The 23962-nt window shown below is 44.4% G+C and overlaps 1 protein-coding gene across 5 annotated transcripts in view; it reads left to right on the forward strand.

The window, feature by feature from the left end:
• Arhgap28 (Rho GTPase activating protein 28) overlaps positions 1 to 23962 on the forward strand; it is a 163330-nt gene that overhangs the window by 80266 nt on the left and 59102 nt on the right. For all 5 annotated transcript variants that reach the window (XM_004853213.3, XM_021265228.2, XM_087194824.1 and 2 more), the window contains 2 exons: positions 12787 to 12989; positions 21903 to 22120. In XM_004853213.3, coding sequence (XP_004853270.1) covers positions 12787 to 12989; positions 21903 to 22120 — 421 coding nt within the window. The remainder of the gene's footprint in view (positions 1 to 12786; positions 12990 to 21902; positions 22121 to 23962) is intronic.

Below are 23962 nucleotides of genomic sequence, written 5' to 3' on the forward strand. Positions count from 1 at the left end.
CAGACCACAGAATGGCCAGCCGAGGATACAGTGGAGCAGTTTTCCCAATTAGTGGCTGAGCATTACAGTGGACCCTTGACTTATGAACTCAATTCATTCTCTAAGGCTGGTTGTAACTCAAGTTGATCATTGAAGCCCCAGGCTCCTCTACACAGCCTTCAAAGTCTCTCCTACACACAGGCAGATCTCTGTCCTTAGAGAGACTTCGGCCCACTCAATGAACCAGACACAGGAAAGGACGCTGTCATGTTCCTTCCAGAACTCTTTAGGGTCCAATCTGTATCTGAGACCATTTGGAAGCATAAGCAGATGGCATTTGGGTCTTAACTCAAGACTTTGGTCCTAAGTTAAAACTAAAATTCCAGTCATAACCCAAGTTGTTCATATGTGAGAGCGGTCATAACTCACTGTACAACAGGCTAATTAGGGCAGCAGAGACCAGAGATGTGGGAGAGCTGGCTGCTTCCTTCCGGGTACATCCCAGCCTCAGAGGCCAGGCAGGGAGCAAGCAATCAGGGCAGAGCTTGGGAGACACCAGGGTGCAGGACTCATCTTTCTTTTCTTTTTCCAAAATTTGTTTTATTTTAGTCTACCACAAGTAGATATTAATGAAGAAAATATTTTAAAACATACTTCTTACTTTTATGAAAATGTAAAACAAAATTTTCTAACAAAATAATTATAATAACAATAGTTAATACACTGTGTATCATAATCTTAAAAAAATGACCAAAATGTTACTCGGAGTAGAAGTCATAGGCCAAAAAGTCTATCTCTTACAAAGAAGAAATAGATAACAGCCCCAAACTTTCTTTTCAATGAACTAAGAGAAAGTAGTAGTATAAATGAAACACATTGATATACATGTTAAAATATTTTTGAAACAAGGAAATAGATAATTTGGGGAATTATTTGAACTTCTCTTTACTCTTATCCGTTTATTCTGCTCTCAATATCTATCTAACTATCTATCTGTCTATACTGAGTTTCTCATATAAGAGAAACTATGTGATATTTAAGCTTGTGTGTCTGACTTAGTTCACTTAACATTATGTTCTTGAGTTTCATCCATTGGCCTATGAATGCCTCAAGTTTATTCTTCTTTATGGCAAAGTAGTACCCCATTGTGTGTAAATGCCACATTTTTTAATCTATTCATCTGTTGATGGACATATAAGACACTTCCAAGATTTAGCTATTATAACTTGTGCTGCTATGAACATGGGTATGCATGGATCACTGTAACATGATGTCTTTAACTTTCCAGAAGATCCAAGAAGGGGGATAGGCCGGTCAATCAAATGCAATTACTTTCAGTGTGCTGAGGACTCACCACACTAATTTCCATAGTGGTTGCACTACTTTACATTCTCACCAATAATGTTTTGTCCACATCCTCGCCAACATTTGTTATCATTTGATTTTTTGATGGTGGCCCTTCTTTCTGGGGTAAGATGGTGTCTCAGTGTAGTTTAATTTGCTTTACTTTGAAAGTCAGACATGGTTGTGTAAAGCCAGCAGCTGCAGGGCCTGCAAAAGACCGCATTAAGAAATATACACTGCAGTGTGGTACTAAGCCATAGAGAGAACGCGTAACTTATTTTGAAATAAACTGCCTTTTTAAAAGTATTTATCCAGATGACTCAGTGAAGTATGACTTCAGAAGCATAAAACTTATAGATTGCCAAGACTGTCCTTTGTCGCTGAGCAGATGAAGGGTAGAATTCTGTTAAAGCGCGAGAGAAGGCTGCTTTTTGCCCACATTCTGTTGTACAGGTTCCTTCCTGAGAATCACCTCATTGGGTAAAATGCAGCCTCTGAGCAGTGATTAGTGTCACTGAGCTACTTCTCTGCTCACGACTTTAATTCCTATTGGAGGCTAAAGCAATGAGAGTTCCTTGCAGCACTGACTGAGCTGCACCAAAATCAATACCTGCGTCAAGCTCATAAACTGCGTATTAGATTAATGCACCCAGGACACAAGGCGCTCACAGGGGTGATCGGCTTTGCCTGAAAAGCAGGCGTTTTGTCTGTCACCAGTGGAAACAAGGCTGAGCGGCACAGGAGCGGGACCAGTCCCCCTCCGTGCTTGTGTCCTTGGTCGGTCTTCTAACCTTTCCACACCCATGGCTGCTTTAAAAATTTCAACTCTTTTTTTTTTTTTGCCTTTCCTTAAAGTTATTTCAAATTTCAAAGTATTTTTAACTATCAAAAAGGTTTTAAAAACTAAAGCAGGGATAATTATTTTCATAGACAATTTTTTATCAAGATACAATTCACGTAAGACTCTGCGTACAGGTTGGAGCTGTCTGGTGTATTTACAAATTGTTGTATTCCCACCACCGTCCTAACCCTAATCCTGTCCTTCTCTATTTCCTGCTTTCTCAGCAGCCAAAGTAGAGGAATTTTAAGAAATAGAGGATACAGGTGTCCCTGACTTACAATCACCAGACTTACGATGTGTGTTTTGCTTTACAGTTGTGCTGTGCAAAAGCATCCCTGAATAACCAGGATTGTCACTTTCAGCACAGTACTTACTCAGTAAGCTGCATGAGATATCCAGTACTTTCCTACAGAATGGGCTTTGCAGTAGATGATCCTATCCAGCTGCAGGTCCTGCAGTTGTCCTGTGTGTGGCTGAGGCTCGGTAGGCCGAGTGAGGATGTTCTGGAGGTCAGGTGTCCCCTGAATTTCCCACTGATGACATTCTCCACCTAGGACAGTTGGCATCTCAGGGATGTGACCTCATCTTGAGCCAGGGAGCAGTTTGTCCTTTGTCCCTTGGTACTGGTCCAGGTGCTCCTTGACTTCCTGGCAAGCTCATTGTAAGTTCAAAACATCCTGTGCTGAAAGTGCCTTTCATACGCCTCACTGGGACACTAATATTTGCACCCACTGAAGTGCTGGCTGTTTCCTGTAGTGATCACAGGGCTCATCCACCCCAGCAAAGAGGATCCTCCTGTGTGTCTGTTGCTGGGCCAAGAAAAGCCTGGAGCTCACAGTCTGAAGTGTCCCTGACTGCATGCATCCTGCTTTTGCACCACTATCAAGCCAAAAACATCACTACGTCAGACCATCCTAAGCTGGGGACTACCTGTGCGGTGTGTGCATTTGATGGTGTATAACTGTATAAACATGGAGCCTGCCTAGGGGCCTTTGCTGCATTCTTGGTAGACAGCTGATGGAGACTCTCACATGCTTACTATCGAAGTCAGGCATGTGAAGTCATGTTACTGTCAGAGACAGAGGTGAGGCCACCTGCCCTGCCCTCATAAAAGCCTCTCAGTCAACTTTCCAAAAGTCTCCTGTCCTTCAGCCTCTGCCTTTCGTGTCCCTGGCGGTCGGTGTGCAGAGGTCTGAGGCGGTTCTGTCCGCACGGCCTCCATTCTGTACATGCACAGTCGAGCTTCCGCGCGGCCGAGCACTCGGACCTGCTCATAGGTGACAGCCAAACACCCGGGTTTAGTCGCTAATGTGAACCTCTTTGGTTGTTTTTCAAAATCCAACTTGCTAGTGCTCCCTGCCATGTGACTGCAGGGTCAGCTGCTGTTTTGAGCCTCCCTCCTGTGTCAACTCGGCTTTCCTCACATCCTTTATCACCAGCGAGAGGCTCGGGCAGCCCTGGTTACCCCTGCACAGGGGCCTCATCTGCCTCTCCTTCCCCCAGGGCTGAGGCGAGGGGGCAGAATGACACCAAAGGACCAAGTCAGAGGGCCTGGGACAGACGGCCTGACCTCCTCTGTGCGCTGCTTTTATTACCCGAAACCTTCGCTGCTGTTATCACCACTGCCTTTCAAGTACCTGTTGCCAGACGTCCAAGTTGAGCTTGTTTATAATTTTATGAGAATCCAAAGATTGCTGAGAAGCCAGAGCAAGGAAAACAAGGGACTTGTCCTCCTCTTCAGACAGCTGTGTGACTGTCCTGGTCTCTCCGGAAGTCTCCAGGTGTCCACTCATCCTCGGGGATGGCGACATGTCACAAGAGCCCAGCCCTGCAAGAAAGGGCAAGGAACATCTCTGGCTCTGGTGTATTCCCCGTGAACCTCTTGGAATATGTTCAGTTAGAGAGAAGATGTACGGGAAGCCCTCCCTGTGCATTCCGCAGGCATGTGAAGCCACAATGTCCCGATGGAGCCAGACCCAGCCCCTCACACCGGGCAGTGCTGGGAGCCACTGGCTGCCGGGAAGCCCAGTGCTGCCCTCCCCTGGTGGGGTGCAGGGGGCGCCTCCTGTCCCCCTACCCTGGGGACCACTGAAGTGTTCCTGCCAGTGACAGCAGTTAGAAGAGATTTGGGCTGCAATTAACAATAACAAAAATAACCAGAACTGGAGTAGTCTTTAAAAATAGGTTTTATTTTTCTCACATTTCTGGAATTGCAGAGACAGGCATCTGCTGTTATTTTGACACTCGGGAGCTGAGCACTGCAGTGCCTCGGCTTTGTTTCCTGCTGGCAAGGGGGTGCAGAGGTGCCTCTCCCCTGTTAGCCTTCCAGAAGGGAGAAGGGCCAGCGCCTGCTCGGGAAAACCAAAGATTTCACTGAACGCACGGCAAGGGCTTTTGATGTGACTTTGAGTTGTGTGGCCACTTGTAGCCTTAGGGAACGGGAAGCCAGGCTTGGGTCCGAGAGGAGCTCTGATAAACACAGCTTTGTTGGTCTCATTATATTTCTAAAGATATTTCAATGCCTCTGTGATATTTTAACACCCTCCATAGTCTGACCCTAAATCCAGCGCTGTGACCTGGCTAAGGAATTAAATTTTGGTTGTTGTAAGCACACGGGCTTACTACGTGGCAAGCATTTCACTACCTGAACTGCTCCACGAAGTGTACATGACCGTGTCCCTGTGCCTCATGTCAGGAAGGAAAGGCACAGAGTCCGACAGTTTGCCTGAGGTGTGCGGCTGAGAAGCCACTGGGGCTGAGTTCCAGCCTGGGGCTGCCACTGCAAGAGTTTCTCTAAGTCCACGCATAATATTCCTTCCCTGGTACGATGCACGCATGTTGTTAAAGCAGAAGTCCAGCTGCCCAGGGGACTTGCGGCCTCTAGAAGGGCTGTGGGAGGCCAGGGACAGAGCTGAGAAAGTGGCTTTTGAAGCTTTTATCAGTCCGTGTTTGCAGTACGTCATGAGTACAGTCACTGCGGAAGCTGGTACATGTGCATAACACATCCTAATTCTTTTTATGGCCTCCTCCCCCACCTCTTGGTCCCCTTCCCATTCATAGAAGATCTATCTCTCTGTTTCCTATTATCTTTTTTTAAAATTTGTTCCTTGGTTTACTTATACTTTGGGTTTCTCATATAAGAGAAACCGTGTTCAAGCTTGTATGTCTAATTTATTTGACCTTACAGTCTCAAGGTGCATCCATTTTCCTGCAAATGACTCGAGTGTTTCCTCCTTTATAGCCCAGTAGCCCTCTATTGCATATAAATACCACACTTCTTTATGCATTCATCTGCTGATGGACACACAGGCCACGTCCAAGATTTAGCTCTTAGGAGTTGTGGTGCTATAAACTCGGGTGTGCATGGATCACTGTGGCTTGATGTCTGAACTCTTTCAGGAAGGCACCTAGAGGGGAATAGCTGGCTCGAATGGCAGGTAAACTAGTGCAACCCCTATGGAAGTCAGTAAGGCTGTTCCTCAAAACGCTAACAACAGAAAGTCCACCGGACTTTGCAGGCCGTCTCCACTATAACTGACTGTTCTCTCAGCAGATTCCCCGGAGCTCCTCTAACATTTCCCAGACGCTGTGCAGCGCAGACAGACACTTTCTCTCCTGATGGGGAAGATGGGCCCCCACAGGGAAGGAGCCAAATCCGCAAGCCGGTGTGTCCTCTTGGGGAATGGGAAGGACCAGTGAGGCTGGGGCCTCAGCAACCAGCAGGACTCAACATTTGGGCAGCTGAGAGGGGAATTGACTCGGAGATGCTTTGTGGATGGGGGCTGAGTAATGAGAAGCATCTTGCTGCAGAAACCGCAGAGGAGAATGTTCCAGGCAGAAAAGAACAGAGAGCAGGTTTCCTGAGGGAAGAAAGAGCATGGCTTTTCAGAGAAGCTGACAGTAGCAGTGGAATGCTAATGCCCCGGGCAGCGCTGGAAGGTGGCACTGAAGTTTGGGACAGAACATGCTGAGCTGTGGAGTCGGGGATGGATTTGCATTAATGACAGGTGCAGCCGGAAGCCCTGTGTCCCTGCTTCACTCCTTTGTGCGCTGGCTTTGGTGCTGTTAGGATAATGTAATGCTCAAAGGATTCTGTGTGGATGGGAGCACATAGTTCCATGTAAAAATCTCCATAAAACAAGAGCTCATAAAGGCCCTTAGAGTATTCCTTAGCAAGAAATGTCTTTTGAAAACATTTTTCAGGGTGTACTCTCACGTGAACTGGTGGGTGGACAGTGCCTGCCTGTGCCTAAACAAGAACAGCTTCTTATGGTGTTTGTGGGAGTCCCGCCTCCAGCTAGGATGGAGACTCGTGTGAAAGATGATCCTTCCCACTGTAACAGCCGCAGAGGAAAAAGGACAAATGGGAGAATTCTGTCTTTTTAAACATGTGAGGGAGAGCACAAGGGAGCCCGGCTCCAGGGAGGGGGAGCTCTTTCTAAGCAGGAGGAGCCCCAGTCCTTGCTGGGCATATGTGAGGTCAGCAGATCACCCCTGCCTCTATAGAGGGACTCTAGTCGGGAGCTGTCGGTGGAATCTGTAGAAGCCTGGGATTCGGGGCCGTTCCATGTGGAGAGCTGTTCTCCCTACATTGAGACCTTTGCTGAGAGCCCAGTCACACAAGAGAAGCGGGGCTGTGAAACACAGAGTCCACAGGCCTGGCGTGCTGGTCCCCAAGCCCACCTAGCAGGACCTGGCTAGGATAGGTCCCCTCTTGGTGCTTGTGAGACCAGGGGTGAAGTAAAACCAAGAAAAGCCGGCCTGGCCCAGACCCAGCTCAAGCCCGGATGCCACTGAAGTGGTTCGTCCTTCACTCCAGCTCCCGTGGACAGGAAAGGCTCCCCTCTCTAGTGGAAGCTGTGCTTGTTCCAGCTTTCCAGGGAGCTTTTACAAAGCACATCTGCCATACAGTAAAACGTGGTGTGGTGATGTGAAGAAAAAGGAGAGGGTGACCCAGGAAACAGGCCCTGCTTTGAAGTCGCTGTTAGCAGGCATGTTGATGGCCCAGGTGGTGGCCCGAAGAGACAAGTTTGAAAAAATTAACAATGACAAATATGTTAAAGAAATTGGAAGAAAAGATGGACAAAAGTGGATAAAAATATGGATGTCAACAGGAAAATGAAATCCCTAAAGAAGAACTAATTGGATATGCTTGATACAAAAAACCCACGGTACTGGAAGAGAAGCATTCATTGGATGGACTTTAGCAGAAGACTAGATGAGCAGAAGGAAAACTGAAGGGGAGAACAGCAGAAAAGTGCACGGTTGTCTCAGCTCCTCAGGAGGCCAAGGCCAGAGGATGAGGTTTGAGGCCAGCCTGGCAGCTTGGTGACAGCCTGGGGAGGGGCCGGGCAGAGAGACACAGACAGACAGACAGACAGACACAGGGCGAGAGACAGGAAGTTCTTGATTAAAGCCTAGAGAATGGGGGAGCAGGAGGGGAGCAAATCATGAGAGAAATTAGGCACGATAGCTAATGGTCTAATGGTCATATTATTGGAGTTCCACAAGAGACAGAAGAAATATTCGAATAGAAAATGGATAAGAGTATCCCCCAAATCATGCAGGACATAAAGAGGCTCAGTAAATTTCAAGAAAAATAAATAAAAAGAAAACTGTAATCTAGGCACGTAATATTCAAACTGCTCCACACAAAAGGTAAAGAGGAAAATTTGTTAAGAACAGCAGAGAAAACAAGACACTGTCTTTAGAAGAACATCAATCAAAATGGTAATTGGCATCTCATCAGAATCAGCAGAGTCCACGAGATAATGGAATGGCTTCTTTAAAAAGATAAACAACAACAAACACTAGAGTTCTATGCCCAGGAAAATTATTTGTCAAGATTAAAATAAATCAAAAACATAACCAAGAAAGAAAGCTGAGGGAATTTTTTGCTAACACTTCTATAGTGCAACAGTAAGACAGGAAATGCTAAAGCAAGTTCTCCAAGCTGAACCGACCTGTGGATACACAGACATGCAAGAAAGAATGAAGAACTGCAGAAAGGATCAATATAACAGAACATCCCAGCTTTTAAAAAATATACTGACTATTTAAAATCACCAATAACAACTATTGGGGCATGTAAACAGGTGAGGAAGGGGCCTAAAGTATCCAAAGGGTAAATGGAGACTCACACACTGTGAGGTATTAACATAGCCAGGAAGTTGTAAAATATTCATGCAGTATTGGTAGTCCCGAGTTACAGGTCTCTGGTAGCCACTAAAACATACCACAAGTCAGAGCTGAAAACATGATGGAAGAAGATACAGAGCAATAAAATCTTGCCTGGTTATGTTTTAAGTGCCACTTTGAATATCTAGTAATTTCCATACACTTACAATCTACTTTTCAACCCGGTGGTGTTCTCCTAGGAAAAGTTGCTATGTAACACAATTGCATTCTATTCGCATGTACCATTTTCCTAGTATTGTTTGGGAATAAAATAATACGAACAGCTGTTGGAGCCTAGATTTTCTCCTAATATGGTGAGGAATGAAGTGCAGACGGACGCCTATCAGACTGTCCATGGGCCTGAGGACCAGTCTTATGTAACGGGGCCAGAGTGGAAGGTCATGGTCTCTACTCTGCCCTGGAATGAGGAGAAATATCTGCATCCCTAACTAAGTAAGAAAGCAAAAGCCCTTCCAAGTGTGTTTGTCTCAAAAATGCTGTCTGACTTCGCTGCCAAAAAAGTTGCTCATTGCAATCAAAGGATTCTTCAGTTGGATTGCCTCGTGTGAAACCCGGGTGTTATGCAGCGGGTCATGGCGAATGCTGAACACCCGCTCCCTTGGCCCCCCGCGGGGTTTTGTGGGATCTGTTCTCTGAGATGCTATCAGTTGACCCTGTGCATGAATGAGAAACTGAACTGCAACTGGGATGATCGGATTAGCCCTCAAGGTACCTTCTCCCATCTTCTGTCACTCATTTGCTATTTCCCAGATTTCTCTCTTCTCCAAACAGGGCTTGGGTATGTTGGTATATTTGCTCAATTTTTAAAAATTAATGCAGCCATGGAGGTGGTGTAGAAAAATGTCCATAAACAAAACAAAGCAGTTCATGGAGCAGTATTGATACGATGCAGATAGGAGAAGACCTTCCATTTTTGCTTTCTTCAATTGCATTTTGTTTATATATTTACTCATTAAACATTTATATGTGCACTATATTGCATTATATCTGGGGGGTTTCTTTATTTATTTATCATGTGAGGGATCAAACCCAGGGCTCTGCACCACTGACCCACATCCCCAGCCCTGCATATTCACTTTAAAAAAAAATTAATCTACAAAATACAGAACTATAGAAAATGTTGGACAGCCGTATACTTCTGAATCTGGTCTTGTGGAGAAAGGAAAGAACTCGTGAAAGGCTTAGAGCACAAGAAAAGGGGCAAAGTCATCTTAGCTGTTGATCTCATGTATGGCTCAGCTACTAGAATGGATCTGCCTTGTGTGACTACAGCTAATTCAGTGAAAACCTCTCATCACCAAGTTATCGAACAAAAGCTACCTGAATTCTTACCCTACAACACATAAGAAAGTACACATTTCATGTTTCCCTGAAATGGTACTGTCAGTTAATATCAAAACTAGAATGACTTCCAATCAGGTACTGTGAAAGGACCAATGATTTAATTCCATAATTTCCTCCAAGGGTGAGTTAGATATCTGAACAGATTCCTAAAGGTATGGAAAGTATTGAATGGAATATTTTTTGGTTCTTATGTATGGAAACTCCATTTCCCCTCTCTTTTGTACTCTCATGCATACCAGTGTGCTTACGTACATCACATGCCACAGCCGAATGTGTTAACAATCCACTGCTGCCCAGCACGTCAGAATTTAGTTGTCTTAAGTGAGTCCGGGTTGCCTGCAGTTGGACCTTACCTCGCCTTTGTTCTCATTACCTTTTTCCACCTCAGGAGTCTTCTTTCAGGTAATGCAGCTCAGCTCGGACCACACCCTCGTTAGTTTAATCCCTCCTCTATCATGGAGAAGAAAAGTTCAGGGGGATTCTTTGAAAAAAGCTGCAAACTGTTGTGGTTGGGTCCAATGTGTCCCCCAAAATACCTCATGGTCCTGAAGATTTGGTTGCTGTTGGCCTTTGGGGAAGGGACTGGATTGAGAGGCATAATCTGATGGCATTTTTGTGGTGATTGAAACAGGAATAGTCTCGAGTTGAAGAGAATGGGCCAAGGCTGGGGCCTCTGCCTTTCCTCTGGTCTCCTCCTCTTTGGCTCTTTTCCCCTTCTCCGTTTCCTGGTTGCCATGAGGTGAGCAACTTTCCTCAGCCACACCCTTCCACCACGGTGTTTCTCCCTTGGAGTCTGCCAACCACAGACTGGAACTCTGGAACCAAGAGCGAAAGTAAACCTTTCCTCCATTAAAGTTGTGTGTGTCTGGTATCTTCTCCTAGCAATAGGAAAGCTGACTGACACACATCAATTTTGGAAACTATAAAAGCAAAAACCAAATCATGTAAGACCAACGTGTCAGTCAGCTTTCCACTACAGTCTCAAAATACCTGAGGGAATCAATTTAAAAGAAGGAAAAGTTTACCTTGGCTCATGGTTTCAGAGGTCATGGTTCACGGTCTCTTGGCCCTGATGCTTTGTGCCTGTGGTGAGCCTGTACATCATGTTGGGGACATGGGTGGTGGGAAGGGCTGTTAGCCACATGGGAGCCAGGAATCAAAGACAGGAAGGTGCAGGCAGGGTTCCTAAAAGGCCTAATTACAAACAGGGCTCACCTCTTAAAGCTTCCTCCACTCCTCGATAGCACCATCACCTGGGGATGAAAGCCTTTGGGGAACTTTTCAGATACAAACTGCTACCCAAAAACAGCATTTTACTGCATAAAGTAACTCAGTCTTCATGGTTAGAGACCAAAGTGTCGCAGTTATTTAAGCATTCTGCTCCAAAGAAATGTGGTATTTCTCCATCATGTATCGTAAAAGTCAAATATTTTGATTTTTATGTAACAATATAATCACTTAAAATTCCAACATTTTGGCATCCATCTACCTGCTGTGCCTCTTGCTTTTAAAAGCAAACAATGTTGGATATTTTTAAGTTCTGAGTGCTTTACATGAGGTCCTGCTAATGGATCAGTCCTGGTGGGAGCCCCATGCTGAGCATGAAGCGCCCATGCTGAGCATGAAGCGCCCATGCTTGGCTCCGCTGCTTCTCCTGGACTGGGGGAGGGGTGGCCACAGGACCCTCCCTGTCCTTCCTGGTGGTCGGGCCCTGTAGTGGGGACGCTCTTGGCCCCAAACCAACCAAGGTGCCCAAGGTCATTGCTCCCTTCCCCGCCGGAATGTTTTTCCCTTGATGTTACAGCTTATTTCCTCTCCATGTCTCATAACCTCAGCACCTAATTTTGTGAAATGCATTTGTTTTGTGTTTTTTCAATTTGTAAAACTTTTAAGAAATGGACATGACAGAAAAGGGGCCACCTTAGCCATTTTTAAGTGTACAGTCAGTGACATTATATATGTGTGTATCATTGCACGGCCATCCCGAGAATCCCTCTTCCAGGCTTTTTCTCATGTAAAACTGGAACTCTGTAATCAGCAAACTAATTCCTCATTTCCCCTCCTCCTGTCCCTGACAATCACCATTCTACTTCCTGTCTTTCAGCTTAATTGCTTTTAGAACCTCACATAAATGTAGTAATGCAGTGCCTGTTCTTTTGTGACTGGCTTATTTCATTTAGTATTATGTCCTTGAGTTTCATCCATATTGAAGCATGTGTCAAAATGCCCTTCCACTTCGAGGGTGAATAATATTCCCTGTGTATGTGCACTGTATTTTGCTTATCCGACAGACACTTGAGTTGTTCCACCTTTTGACTACTGTGAATAATGCTGCAATTATTTTAGATATACACACAGAAGAGGAATGGCTGGGTCATGGGGCAATTGTATTTTTAAAAATATTTTTGAGGAGCCACTAGACTGTTTTCCATAGGCACTGCACCATTTTACATTTCCACCAACAACATGCAGTGATTCTTAATTTCCCATTTTCTTTATTTCATATCCTCATCAAAACTTGTTATTTTCTGTTTTAATATCTATCTATCTATCTATCTATCTATGGCCCTGGGAATTGAACTCATGGCCTTCATGCTAAGCCACATCCCCATCCCAGATCACTTTTTGCAAGTGCTAAGTTCCCCAGGCTGGTCTTGAACTTGCGATCCTCCTGCTTCAGCTTCCCTGGCATGTGCCACCACATTCAGCTTTTGGGTTTTTTTTACTTAATAGTCACTACCCTACGGATATAAGCAGATAACTTTTTACATCTTTCTCTGTCATTATCTTGGGTAATTTATAGAAATAAATTTCTTCCATACATGTTTTGGCTGGTAGAGATAACTTACAAGTGTGAGGAACTTGTGAAAATGCTTTCATGTTAATTTTTATATGACCATAGAGTTATCCTGAAGTACAGAGAATAAGAAAAAAGGTCTGCCACTGAATGGAGCTCATTCCGTCAAGCTGCTCTCTCTGCTGCATAACTTTTCTCCACCGATTTTAATCTTAACTTTAATTTTGTGACTTTATAACATAAAGATGCCAATGTTTACTCATAAATACTATTCTTTCCTCAGAAAATCTATTCCCCGCTGCCGAAGAATTAACAGGATGCTGTCCAACGAATCCCTACACCCTCCAGCCTTCAGCCGCTCCAACTCACAGGCCTCCGTAGACAGCGCATCCATGGAGGATTTCTGGCGGGAAATAGAAAGCATCCATGAGAGCAGCACTGGAGCGCGGGGGGAAGAGCTGCCCTCCGAGATCAAGCCGGTGGATGGTGAGGGCTGGATTTCTCATCCTTTGTGTGCTCCTGTGTGTTCTGTGGAAGTAGAAACTGCCTCACTAGTAGTTGCATGAATCAGTACCATCTGGCCAAGCACCTGCTTAGCCGATGCCTACTTAACTGGCTGCAGGTGCCTTATCCAAGCTGCTGGGATGCAGGGGCTGGGCCTCAACAGCATTCAGATCAGTCCTCTCTTCCTCATTGCTTAGGGGCGCTGTGACTGTCTGCTGACTTGGGTCACTATCATCCGACTAAGCATTCTAATTTTGGTGGCTTTTACATTTGTATATTGGACTATTAATTACCAGAGAGCAAGCAAGGAGACAGAGACAGAAAGAACTTGTCAGAAAAATTTTGGAAGGAAAAAAATGACTGTGAAGCATTCACTTCTATTAATGTATTAAAATGTTTGGTATTCCCCCAAAATAAAATTTATGTTAAAAATTCTGTTTTTTAGTGAAACAGAAGAAGGGTGGAGTCAAAAACAAGATGATAATTGTCCTTAGTTCTCAAAGAGAACAAATTTACCACCTGGGACTAAAAGCATAGGCCATCTCTTCCAGGGCCCTGCCGTCACCAGTGAGTAGAGAAGAGACCCAAGAAAGGTGGACGCTAGGGTAGTGAGTAAACCTAAGCAGGTTTTCCATAGAAAGTGATTAGCCTCAGGAGAATTACCAGAGTAAACTGAAATTTTAAAAAGCCTTCTTGTTCTTTATTCTACTTTCTACAAGTCTGCCTTTCTCAGCACTAAGAATGATAGTTTGGATGTAAGACAGTCAGCTCTGATGCACTTTTGAAGTGTCAGGCCCCACTCAAGGGCAGCATCCTCCTGTATGAAGTGTGTTCTTGCTCCCATCCCTACCAGTCAGCCAAGGGTTCTTTTGCTCAGCTCAGTTAGAAATCATGAATGACAAAGTAGAGCCCCCCCAGTGTCGGCAGCTCTGAACTCTGGGTCCGGTGGCTTCCACCCCTCTGTGTTAGCAGCCCACCCCTGCTGTCAACTCTGCGTCATCCCTGTCTCGGGCTGCTCGGCACCCTCAGTGTCACGAGCCCTGGCTGCCGGCTGCTCTCGCTGCCAGCCGCCTTGAGGTTCACCAGCTCAGTCTAAGCAGCTCAGCCTGCTCTCCTGGAGAAAGGAATCATGAAAAGGCAATAAAACCACCCAAAAGGAGCTTTAGTAGGGCCGATGCCGTGGCACAAGGGGAAGCGGTATGTGGACTGATCCAGTAAGGGTGAGACGAGGGTGATTTATACAGGCAGAAAATCGAAAGGTGGACACACAGTGTTCCGCTGGCTGTCGCCACGCTGACTTTCCACCTGGGCACGGCCAGGTGAGGAGCTCCTTATGGGACAGAGTGGAGCCATCTGAAGCAGCTGGAGAGGGACTGAGTCACCCGGAGATGCTGCCAGGCAGAGGGATCTGGGACGGATAGTGACTGAAGCTTGCCACATCTGAGGGAACCTCAGCTGGCCCCAAGGCACTTAGGGCAGGCAGGGCTGTTGGCCATGGAAAAACCACCGCCAGTCCCCTTTCCTCCTTCTCATTGTTATTTCCTTCTTTGTATTTTGCCTTTTCAGATCAAGAAAGACAGAAAGACACATAAAGGGAAAAGGGTATCCTACCTGCCTTTTTCTTCCTAGCTCTCGATTTACATTACAGCCTTGAGTTCAGACTGATAACTCCCATTTCTAATCCAGGTTTTGCTGTCATTTCTTTTTCTCCAGTGAGAGATCAAGCCACGGCTCTCCCTGTGTGATTATCCATTTGTTCAAGACTAGAGTACATGGAAAACATTTTCATGTTTGCCAGACTAAACTACAAAATGCAGACTTACTAAAAAGACTTCAGTGCTTATTTACAGGTATCTGTGCTTGAACTAGTCACAGAGAATTTTAGTACGCAATTCAATGAATTTGGCAAGTGCATGCCCTCTTATAATTTAACATTGATCAAAATAAATATGTGTATTTGAAACAGATAATATTTCAATCCAGAAACCCTCTCATTCTTTACCCCAGTTTCATCCCTCCCCGGACTCACCATCCTGCCAGAGGCAACTGTAGTTCTAATATTTCTGCTGTGATCGGATAATGTGTATCACATGGTTACTGAGCAGTCTCAACAAACTACTCCAAGACTAGGTCTTCAAAGCACAGAAAGTGTTACTCTCAGTTCTGGAAATCTGGAAATCCTGGGTCTAAAGCACTGTGTCTCCTCTACAGGTTGTAGGGCAGGATCGGGCCCATGCCTTTCTCTGGGCTTCTGGTGATCTTCGCTTTATAGACAGCTCATTGTACCTTATCTGCCTCCAAGGCCATGGACCATGGGCCTGTGTTTGTGTTGTGTCCTTTCTCCTCCTCTTAAAAGACACTGGTTATATTGGGTGAGGGGCTCCATCCACTCCTGTGTGATAGTGAACCAGGGTTTTTTGTTTTGTTTTTTGATGCAGTGCTGGGGGGATCCATCCTGGGGTCCCACATATGTTAGGCAAGAAGTCTACCACGACCTACACCTCTAGCTCTCAACTTAGATTGTGCGTGTGTGTGTGTGTGTGTATGTGTGCATGTGCATGTGTGTATGTGTGCATGCTAGTCCTTTGGAAGTTCTCTTTTTTGAAGTACAACTGACAGATAAAATTGTATGTCTTTATGGTATACAATGTGATATCTTTTACATATGCATTTAACTCACATCATAATTACATCTGCAATATAAATATAAATCTCACTGAGTACATTTTCTTTCATAAGAAGTTCTTTTTCTGCTCTTAATTCTTCTCCAGTTTTGCAAATAGTTATTGTACATATTTGTGTTTGGGGTCCACCACAGCTATGCATAAGACAGTTATTTCAATATAAGCTATCCCATCCTTCACGGAAAGTCGATTTGCCTTTGGATATATTTACCCTACAAACTCAGTAAGCTGACGGACTTAGGTATGGAATGAGAGCTAGATTTATTTTTAAAAGTTGGCTGCATAGTCAGCATTTAACAGCTTACTAGAATATCCGGCTTAATTATATTTTCGGTGGAAACTTGCTTGGTTAGTTCGTTAATTCAGCAAGTATGTGTACCTACTCTGTGCCAGGCACTCCCAGAGAGTTACAAGCAAAAGAGGGTTTTCTCACAGTTAATGATCTAGCGGAAGAGACAGTGATGGATGGAATAATATAAGTAGATCTGATTTGGAAGTTTCCTGAAGGAAAAAGAAAACGTGATAGCAGTTAGACACCACTGAGGCAGATGGATTCAGGAACCAAAGACTCCCCTGGGGCACAGATGTCAGGACTGAGATCCGAGACTGAGGCAGTAATGACAGGGCCAAATGGGGGGACAAACAAGGTCAAACAAAGCAGAGGACAGAGCCCTGGAAGACTCCAAAGTAAGCCAGCACCACTGGAGGGCTGAGGGTGGAGAGAGCCTGCTAAGGGTGTGTCCAGAAAGGCGGACAGCCTACACCTTGTAGACCAGGTTAAAGCATGGGAAGGTCACAGCATTATTTTTATTTGTGTTCAAAAGGATTGATCTAGTTTCACTGTGGAAAACAGGTCAGAAGGAGACTGAGAGCCCCTGAAGGGGGCCTGCTGGGAGTTAACTGTTGCAGTCCAGATGACAGATGATATTGGCTTTGAGCAGAGCCACAGAAGAGGCAGAGGGAGGAAGAAGGTTTGCGCTGCAGTAAAGATGCAACATGAGTGATCACGGCGGCGTCGGTGTGAGGAAAGGCACAGAGACCACTGGAATACAACAGAGAATCTGGACATAGAGCCACACAATGCTTTCTCCCTAAGGTGGGGAACAAGGGCAGATATGCCTACTCTTCACCTGTCCATTAAACTTTGAAACCTAGGCCTAAACCAAAATAGTCTAGCAATAAAATGACACAATTAGGATAGGATTGGCACAGCAGAAGCAAAATCTTTATATGTAGATGAAATGATCATCTACAGAGAAAATACTAAGAAATCTCTAGGAGCCCCTAGAACTTGTATTTGAATTTAGCAGGATTAGAAAACACAAGGTATATATAAAAATTCAGGTCTGTGTATACTTGCTATAAGTGAAGAACTGGATATTGAAATTTAAAAGTTATGTAGGAGTACAAAGGACCTAGAAAAGTTAAAAAACAAAAACAAAAACAGTGTTGGAAGACGTTTAGCACCCAATTTTAAGACTTCTTCTAAAGCTTCAAGGCAGTGTTGGTGTAAGGAAAGACATATAGATCATTGGAATAAAACAGAGAATGTAGAAATAGAACCACACATATATGGTCCACTGAGCTTTGAAAGATTATTTAACCTTCGCATTTTATAGAATATAAACTCAATTCAGGAGCCAAGGAAGAGATAGTGTCTTCAGCAGATGGCACTGGAACACCTGGTATCCGTATATAAAAAATTAACCTCAACCCTTTATTTCCATACATGAAAATAACCTGAAGGGATCTATGAACCTAAATATGAGAGCCTAAAAGTATAAAACTTTAAGAAGAAATTATAAGGGAAAATGTGTATGAATTCAGGGTAGGCAAGAACTACCTAGGATACAAAAGACATGATGTATAAAAGAAAAAAATTGATAAATGAGATTCCACCAAAATTTAGAACTTTAAATGACATCATTAAAATGAAAAGTAGTCCTTAAACAGACCATATTTACAATGCATATAACCTATGACCAGAATATATAAAGAATTCTTAGAGCTCATTAATAGACAACCCAATTAAAAAGTAGACATAAGAAGATTATCGATAAATAGCCAGTACAGCACAAGGAAAGGTGTGCAACCCTAGAATCAGAAAAATACTAATCAGTACAATAATAAGATTGAATTATACACTCATTAGGGAGATGAAGTTCAAAGTTTTAAAAGCCTTGTCATGACTTTTTCTTTTTGTTGGATTCTCCCCCTTTGCGTTTAATTTGTCACGCCCGATGGATTCATTCTGCTGGGTTTCCTGGGGTTGTGATCCTCATTGTCTTTTCCTAGGGTATTGTCTAAAATGTTTTGGAGTGCCGGTTTGATATTCGTGAAGTTCCTGAGGTGCTCTTTATCATGAAAGTATCTTAAAATTAGGTACTAAACATCTTCCAACACTGTTTTGGTTTTTTTTTAACTTTTCTAGGTCCTTTGTACTCCTACATAACTTTTAAATTTCAATATCCAGTTCTTCACTTATAGCAAGTATACACAGACCTGAATTTTTATATATACCTTGTGTTTTCTAATCCTGCTAAATTCAAATACAAGTTCTAGGGGCTCTTAGAGATTTCTTAGTATTTTCTCTGTAGATGATCATTTCATCTACATATAAAGATTTTGCTTCTGCTGTGCCAATCCTATCCTAATTGTGTCATTTTATTGCCAGACTATTTTGGTTTAGGCCTAGGTTTCAAAGTTTAATGGACAGATAAAGAGTAAGCATATCTGCCCTTGTTCCCCACCTTAAGGAGAAAGCATTGTATCTTCTCCATTCATATAAGGTGTGCTCGCTGGAAGTATGGAGTACATGTCTTTAATCTGTTGAGAAGGTTCTGTTCTACTTCAGTCTCCTGATAGCTTTTACCATGAACAGCTGTAGAATTTAGTCCAATACTTTTTCTCCAACTAGTGACAGGATCATATGGCTTTTTCCTTTCCTCTGTTTAAATGATGACTTTTGGGGGTGGATCTTCCAATGCTGAACCAACACTGCCATACCTATAACAAAACCACTTTCTACATCCTGCCAGATCTGACTTCTCATAGTTTGTTTTGTGAAACAAATTTCTATCTATGTTCATACTTTTTTCTTCTATTATCTTTGTCCAGTTTTAGGATTAGCACAATGTTGAGTTCCTAAAATGAGGGGAGAAGTGTTCCTTCTTTTTTCTGCTTTAAATGTTTGATATAATTTATCAGTTAAAATGTATATGAGCCTGCTGTTGTCATATAGGTAGGTTTTCAAGCTAGGAATATACTTTCTTTAATAGGTGCTATTCAAATTTTATATTTCCTCTGGAGTTAGCTTCATTAATTTGTCTTCCCAGGTACTTCTTAGAAGTTGTCAAATTTATTTCAAAACAGATTTTTGAAATATGCTTTCTATATCCTTTTAAATTCTGTACAATCTGTGGTAATGTCTCCTAGATCTTGATATTGTAATTTAAAAAATGTATAATTGATATTGTGTAACAGGAAGAAAAGGTCTAAAGGAGCAGGGGAAGTGGGAGGGGTAGGGGAAAGGAAAGAAGAGAAAAGGAAAAAAATGGAAACAAAGTCTTTGTAAATAGGGAGGGTGGAGGGGGTGAAGGGAGAGCAGGGGAAGGGGAAAAAAATAAGAACCAAGATGCATCATGTAGTGGTACAAGATCCCAATGATGAATGTAACTGTATTGTATACCTAAAATGTACCAATAAAGTTAATGGGGGAAAAAAAAAAACCGAAAAAAGACGCAACGTCAGAAAGTCTTGGTCACGCACTGAGGCTGACGTCCCAGGAAGGGGAAGTCGGAGGTGCCCTGAGTTACCCTCTTGCCTCATTACGTGAACAGTGGTTTTGCCTGATGAAATGCGGATCAGTGGAAGAGGCCCAGAGTCGGGAATGAAGAAAGCGAGCTCAGGTTTGGACTTGTTGAATGTGACACGACTGAGGCAGCCAAGCAGGTACTGAGCAGGCAGGGCAGTAGGCAGAGCCGAAATTCAAAGGAGCGCTGCGTGTCGAGGGACCTGTTTGTTACAGGATTGCACTGTACAGAATTCGGCACACAGGAGGCCCGCTATTGTCTGCCATTCTCACTGGGAAAATGCTCTACACGGGCGCAGGCTGATTCCCAGGACTGAGACCGACCCCACCCCTAGTGGATGTCAATACCAGCCGGGCAATCACCCCTCCCACCCTTTCCTCCCTCCATACGGAGGTGCAGAGAGAAAAAAACCCAGTTCTCCAAACCTGAATATTAACGTACATTCATAAACTGTCTTCAGAAATGAAAATCTTACCTAAGGCTTAATAAAGGAAGACTTCCAAGTCAGCATAAATCCCCTTTCGTTTTCTGTTAAAGGGGAAGCTTACAAAGCAAACAAACAATAAAAACAAGATAGCAAATAAAATATTTGCTTAGCTGAAGACTTGAACCTGCAGAGCACATTATTAGGAGGCTTTGTTTGTAGATCGCCAATGCTGTATGTAAGCAGGGGCCAGGACTCCTAGACCTGAGCTGCAGCTTGTGTTGACAAACCGCTCTGATCTCTCTGCAAACATCCCGCACTTGGGTACAGCCTGTTTAGCACAGGACCCAGACACAAATGTTTCGTGCCTTCGCTGTTCCTGGACGTTGTTATCCTGAATTCCTTTTGTTTCTGTTTATCTAGTTTACAATAGCAATTAATTCTCATGGATGAATCTTAGGTGTTTTAGTTGCCTTTTGAAAAACAAAATGATTAGCCCATGTCCAGAACAAGGACAATGAACGTCTATTGAATACCTAATTTTCTTCCACATTCTTTGCAGTCTTTATAAATAACACTGCTTTAAAAGAAAACCTCATAGCCCCAAACTTTTGTTTTTATTGTTCCTGCTGTGTGTTCCTCTCATTTGATGTCACAGTCTCGCTCAGGGGAGGTGGCTGTGCATGTTTACCATGTACGGTTTACAGGAGACTTCTTTTCTTGCTGGGTGGCCTGATGTGCGGTGTCCCTACCGTGACCGGGTGACCTTTTGACAGGAAACTTGTTTATACTAGCAGTGTCCTTGTGGCACTGGTCTGAGCTGTGACCTGTCTGTTCCTGACCGGAAAAGAAGTTAAGTTTGCGTGTGTTGGCAGGGAGACACCGGAGTAGACAGACACAGGAAGTAACAGAAGTGGCGTGAGAGACAAGAGGGCAGTGCACCTCGCAGGGACCCAGGGAGGAGGGGACACCTGAAGGACCCACAGGCTCAGCCACTGAGATGGAGCCTTTCCTGGGGTCCCGGGTGTCACCCCGTGAGTTCCAGCTGAGGGTGGTGAGAGGAAGGGGACTCAGGCTTCCTGGGTGCGGCTTCGTCTGCCAGGTGTCCCAACTTGTCTTGACACAGTCCCTTTGGGGTGTGGGTCAGCGAGCCGCATCCAGCTGCCCACGGGAGGGGGCACCAGCAGGGAGTGGTGCAGGCAGAGCCTGGATGGACCACTCCGAGGAGCGGGAGGAGATGGGCAACCGGACGCTGTGTCCAGGGTGACTGAGCCTGCCCCTGGCCCGGGAAGGTCCAGCCTATCTTCAAAATGGATGTCCAGGCAACAGAAAAACAGAAATTCACGGTACCCATTTTTCTGAGGGGACACTGAGGCCCAGAGCCCTCTTAGCACGCACCCCAGTCATTCAGCTGGTATATGGTGACAACTGGGATTTGAATCTGCATTTCAGTGATGAAGAAACCCCTTCGGGTTCCCCTAAACCATGTATCTCCTATTACGGCTTTAGTTGAAGTATTTAACATGGCATCATTTTTTGGAAACTGGTAGTCTAGATACTACTTACATTTAACCCCTGGCAAGGAGAGTAAGCTTTCCAAGTCTGCCAATCAACCTTGCACCACTAGGCAGCATTTTACAGTTTGACTTATTTTTAAATTGCAATGCTGGCCAGGTATGGTGGTGCACTCCTGTGATCCCAGCACTCGGGAGGCTGAGGCAGGAGGATCACTGTGAGTTAGAGGCCACCCTGGGCTACATAGTGAGTTCAAAGCCAGCCTGAAGAACACAGTGAGCCTATGTCTTAATCACTCAATCAATTACAACGTGGACTTTTCACTCCTCCTTACAGCCCTTTCTCATACTTACCCTAGAGAGAGACAGTCTTGAGTTACTCACTGTGTTTCATGTCCTCTGATGAGCACAGACCTGCAGCTGCCCAAGTCCTAACCCTCGAAGTCCGCCCTGTGTTGCAGAAGGGGAGCTGGAAGCAGAGTGGCTTCAAGACGTGGGGCTGTCAACTCTGATCTCTGGGGAGGAAGAGGAAGACGGCAAAGCCCTGCTCTCCACATTGACTCGAACCCAGGCAGCCGCAGTGAAGAAGAGGTACAACACCTACACCCAGACTCTTCGGAAGAAGAGCAAGCAGCCCGTGAGGGACGTCAGGGACGTCTTTGGGGTCAGCAAGGCTCTGGTAAGTGGTGGCCACAGCTCACAGGTGTTGGCTTTGATTTCAGGGGGTCCAGGGAGGGAAGAGTGGTGTCAGGGAAGGCTGCTTCTTTGAAGCTTCCAGAGAAAACTAAAGCAGACAGCACGGTGCAACACCGTGTGAGCTGAACCTAAGCAATCATCCCCTCTCTGCTCACCCACCCTGCCAACTTCCTTCCCTTCTGTGGGGAAGCCAGAGTCACCTCTTGGGCCTTTCGGAAGGGACATGTGTGTCCCCCACAGCACAGATCCTTCCGTAAACCTAGGCTCGGAATGGTCAGGCCAAAGAGTCCCAGGGAAATGGCCCAAGGGTTGTAAGCAAGTCCGAGTGCACTGTGCTAATACAGTGCTGGGGGAGTGGGGAAGGGAAGGGAGCCTTTGTGTTCAGAAAAATCAACATGGTACAAAAAAGATAGCAGAATTAAGTGGATGAGAGAATGATTCAAAAACCTCTGAGAGAAGCAGCCCATGTCCTGTGAGAAATGGTTGAAGTTCCAGCTCACCCTTAGTTCCGTGGTCTTCTGAGGCTATTAGTTGTTTCCTCTTATTTCTACCTGAGTTTTACTGCTAGCTCTGCCTTGCAACTTATCTGTTCCTTTATTCATTGCGATGTTGCATTATAATAATTGCAACAAAGACTTACTGAATTTATTCTGTGTGCAAGAACCTCTGACAGAGTCTATGCAGATAGACTTCTTGGAAGTTTGGAGGTCATGAGTCTGAAGAAAAAAGGCAACTTAATATTCTGTTGCAGTTATGGATAAGTTGCCCAGGGCAAGTTAGTTAATCACTCTGATTTAGGTTTCTCATCTATTTCGTTGTAATATCAATAATGACATAAATTCTAGCCAAGATGTTGAGTAGTAATCATGGTTTAAAACGGTCTCTGATTTGAGTTACTGTAGGTTCTCATTTTCTTTCTAAGTTATATTAACCTCAAAAAGTAGCTGCCACATACACTCGCATGCCCTTGGGTAGCCTTTGTATTTGTGACAACAGAGTCCTAGAATCATACCGTCCTTTAGAACTTTCCACACTGGTGGGAATGATCTGTCGTCCTCTGTCTAAAATGCAGCCCCCACCTTTTGTCACATGCAGCAGTTTTCAACTCAGATGTGGCTCATGTGAACTGAATTTTCAATTCTCCTTAATCTTAATTTATTTTCATCTAAGCAGCCGCATGTGGCGTATAATTGAACTTACAAATTGAACAGTACAGCTCTAGAATCTTTGCTTGACCTATACATACTTTGAGGGCAGTGCATTTTGAGTTCTGTACTGTCTGAACTTTCAGCTTAGTTGAAACCCGTCTTTCTGGAGGGCAGGATTTTCAACTGAGTACAAGTGACCCATAACTTGACATCAGGACTTTGGCTAAGCTGTTCTGGACAAGAACCTGTCAAAGAAAAGGTTTGCCCTCATGGTTTAAATTCCCCAGTCAGTTTTTCTCTGGGATCATCTTGTGAGGCCCTATAAATTCCACATACATATTTACTTTCCCATATCTTCAGACTAAAATTGTGGCTCTACTGTAGCAAAGAGCAAAAGACTTCTTCCGGAAACCTTAGGTCTTTCAGGAAATGCATAACTACCCCTTCTGGGTTCCCTAGGACTTTGCACTTCTAGTAACATAAAAGGAAGGCGAGACCTTCTGATGCAACTCTCTTCTCTTCACATTAACCCTTCTTGAAGAAAAGGAGAAAGTGGGCATTTACTCTTGGGTCGTCCAGGGTAAATAGAAACAAGGAGTCCTTTGCTTCTCTGGGACACGCATGCACAATGCAGTGTTCCGGTCACCAAGATGACTTCCGGTTTCCTGTTTGAAACC

Source organism: Heterocephalus glaber, unplaced genomic scaffold, assembly GCF_053883595.1.
Source record: "Heterocephalus glaber isolate CG9 unplaced genomic scaffold, H.glaber_assembly_v1.0 deba00000331, whole genome shotgun sequence".
Taxonomy (NCBI): Eukaryota; Metazoa; Chordata; class Mammalia; order Rodentia; family Bathyergidae; genus Heterocephalus; species Heterocephalus glaber.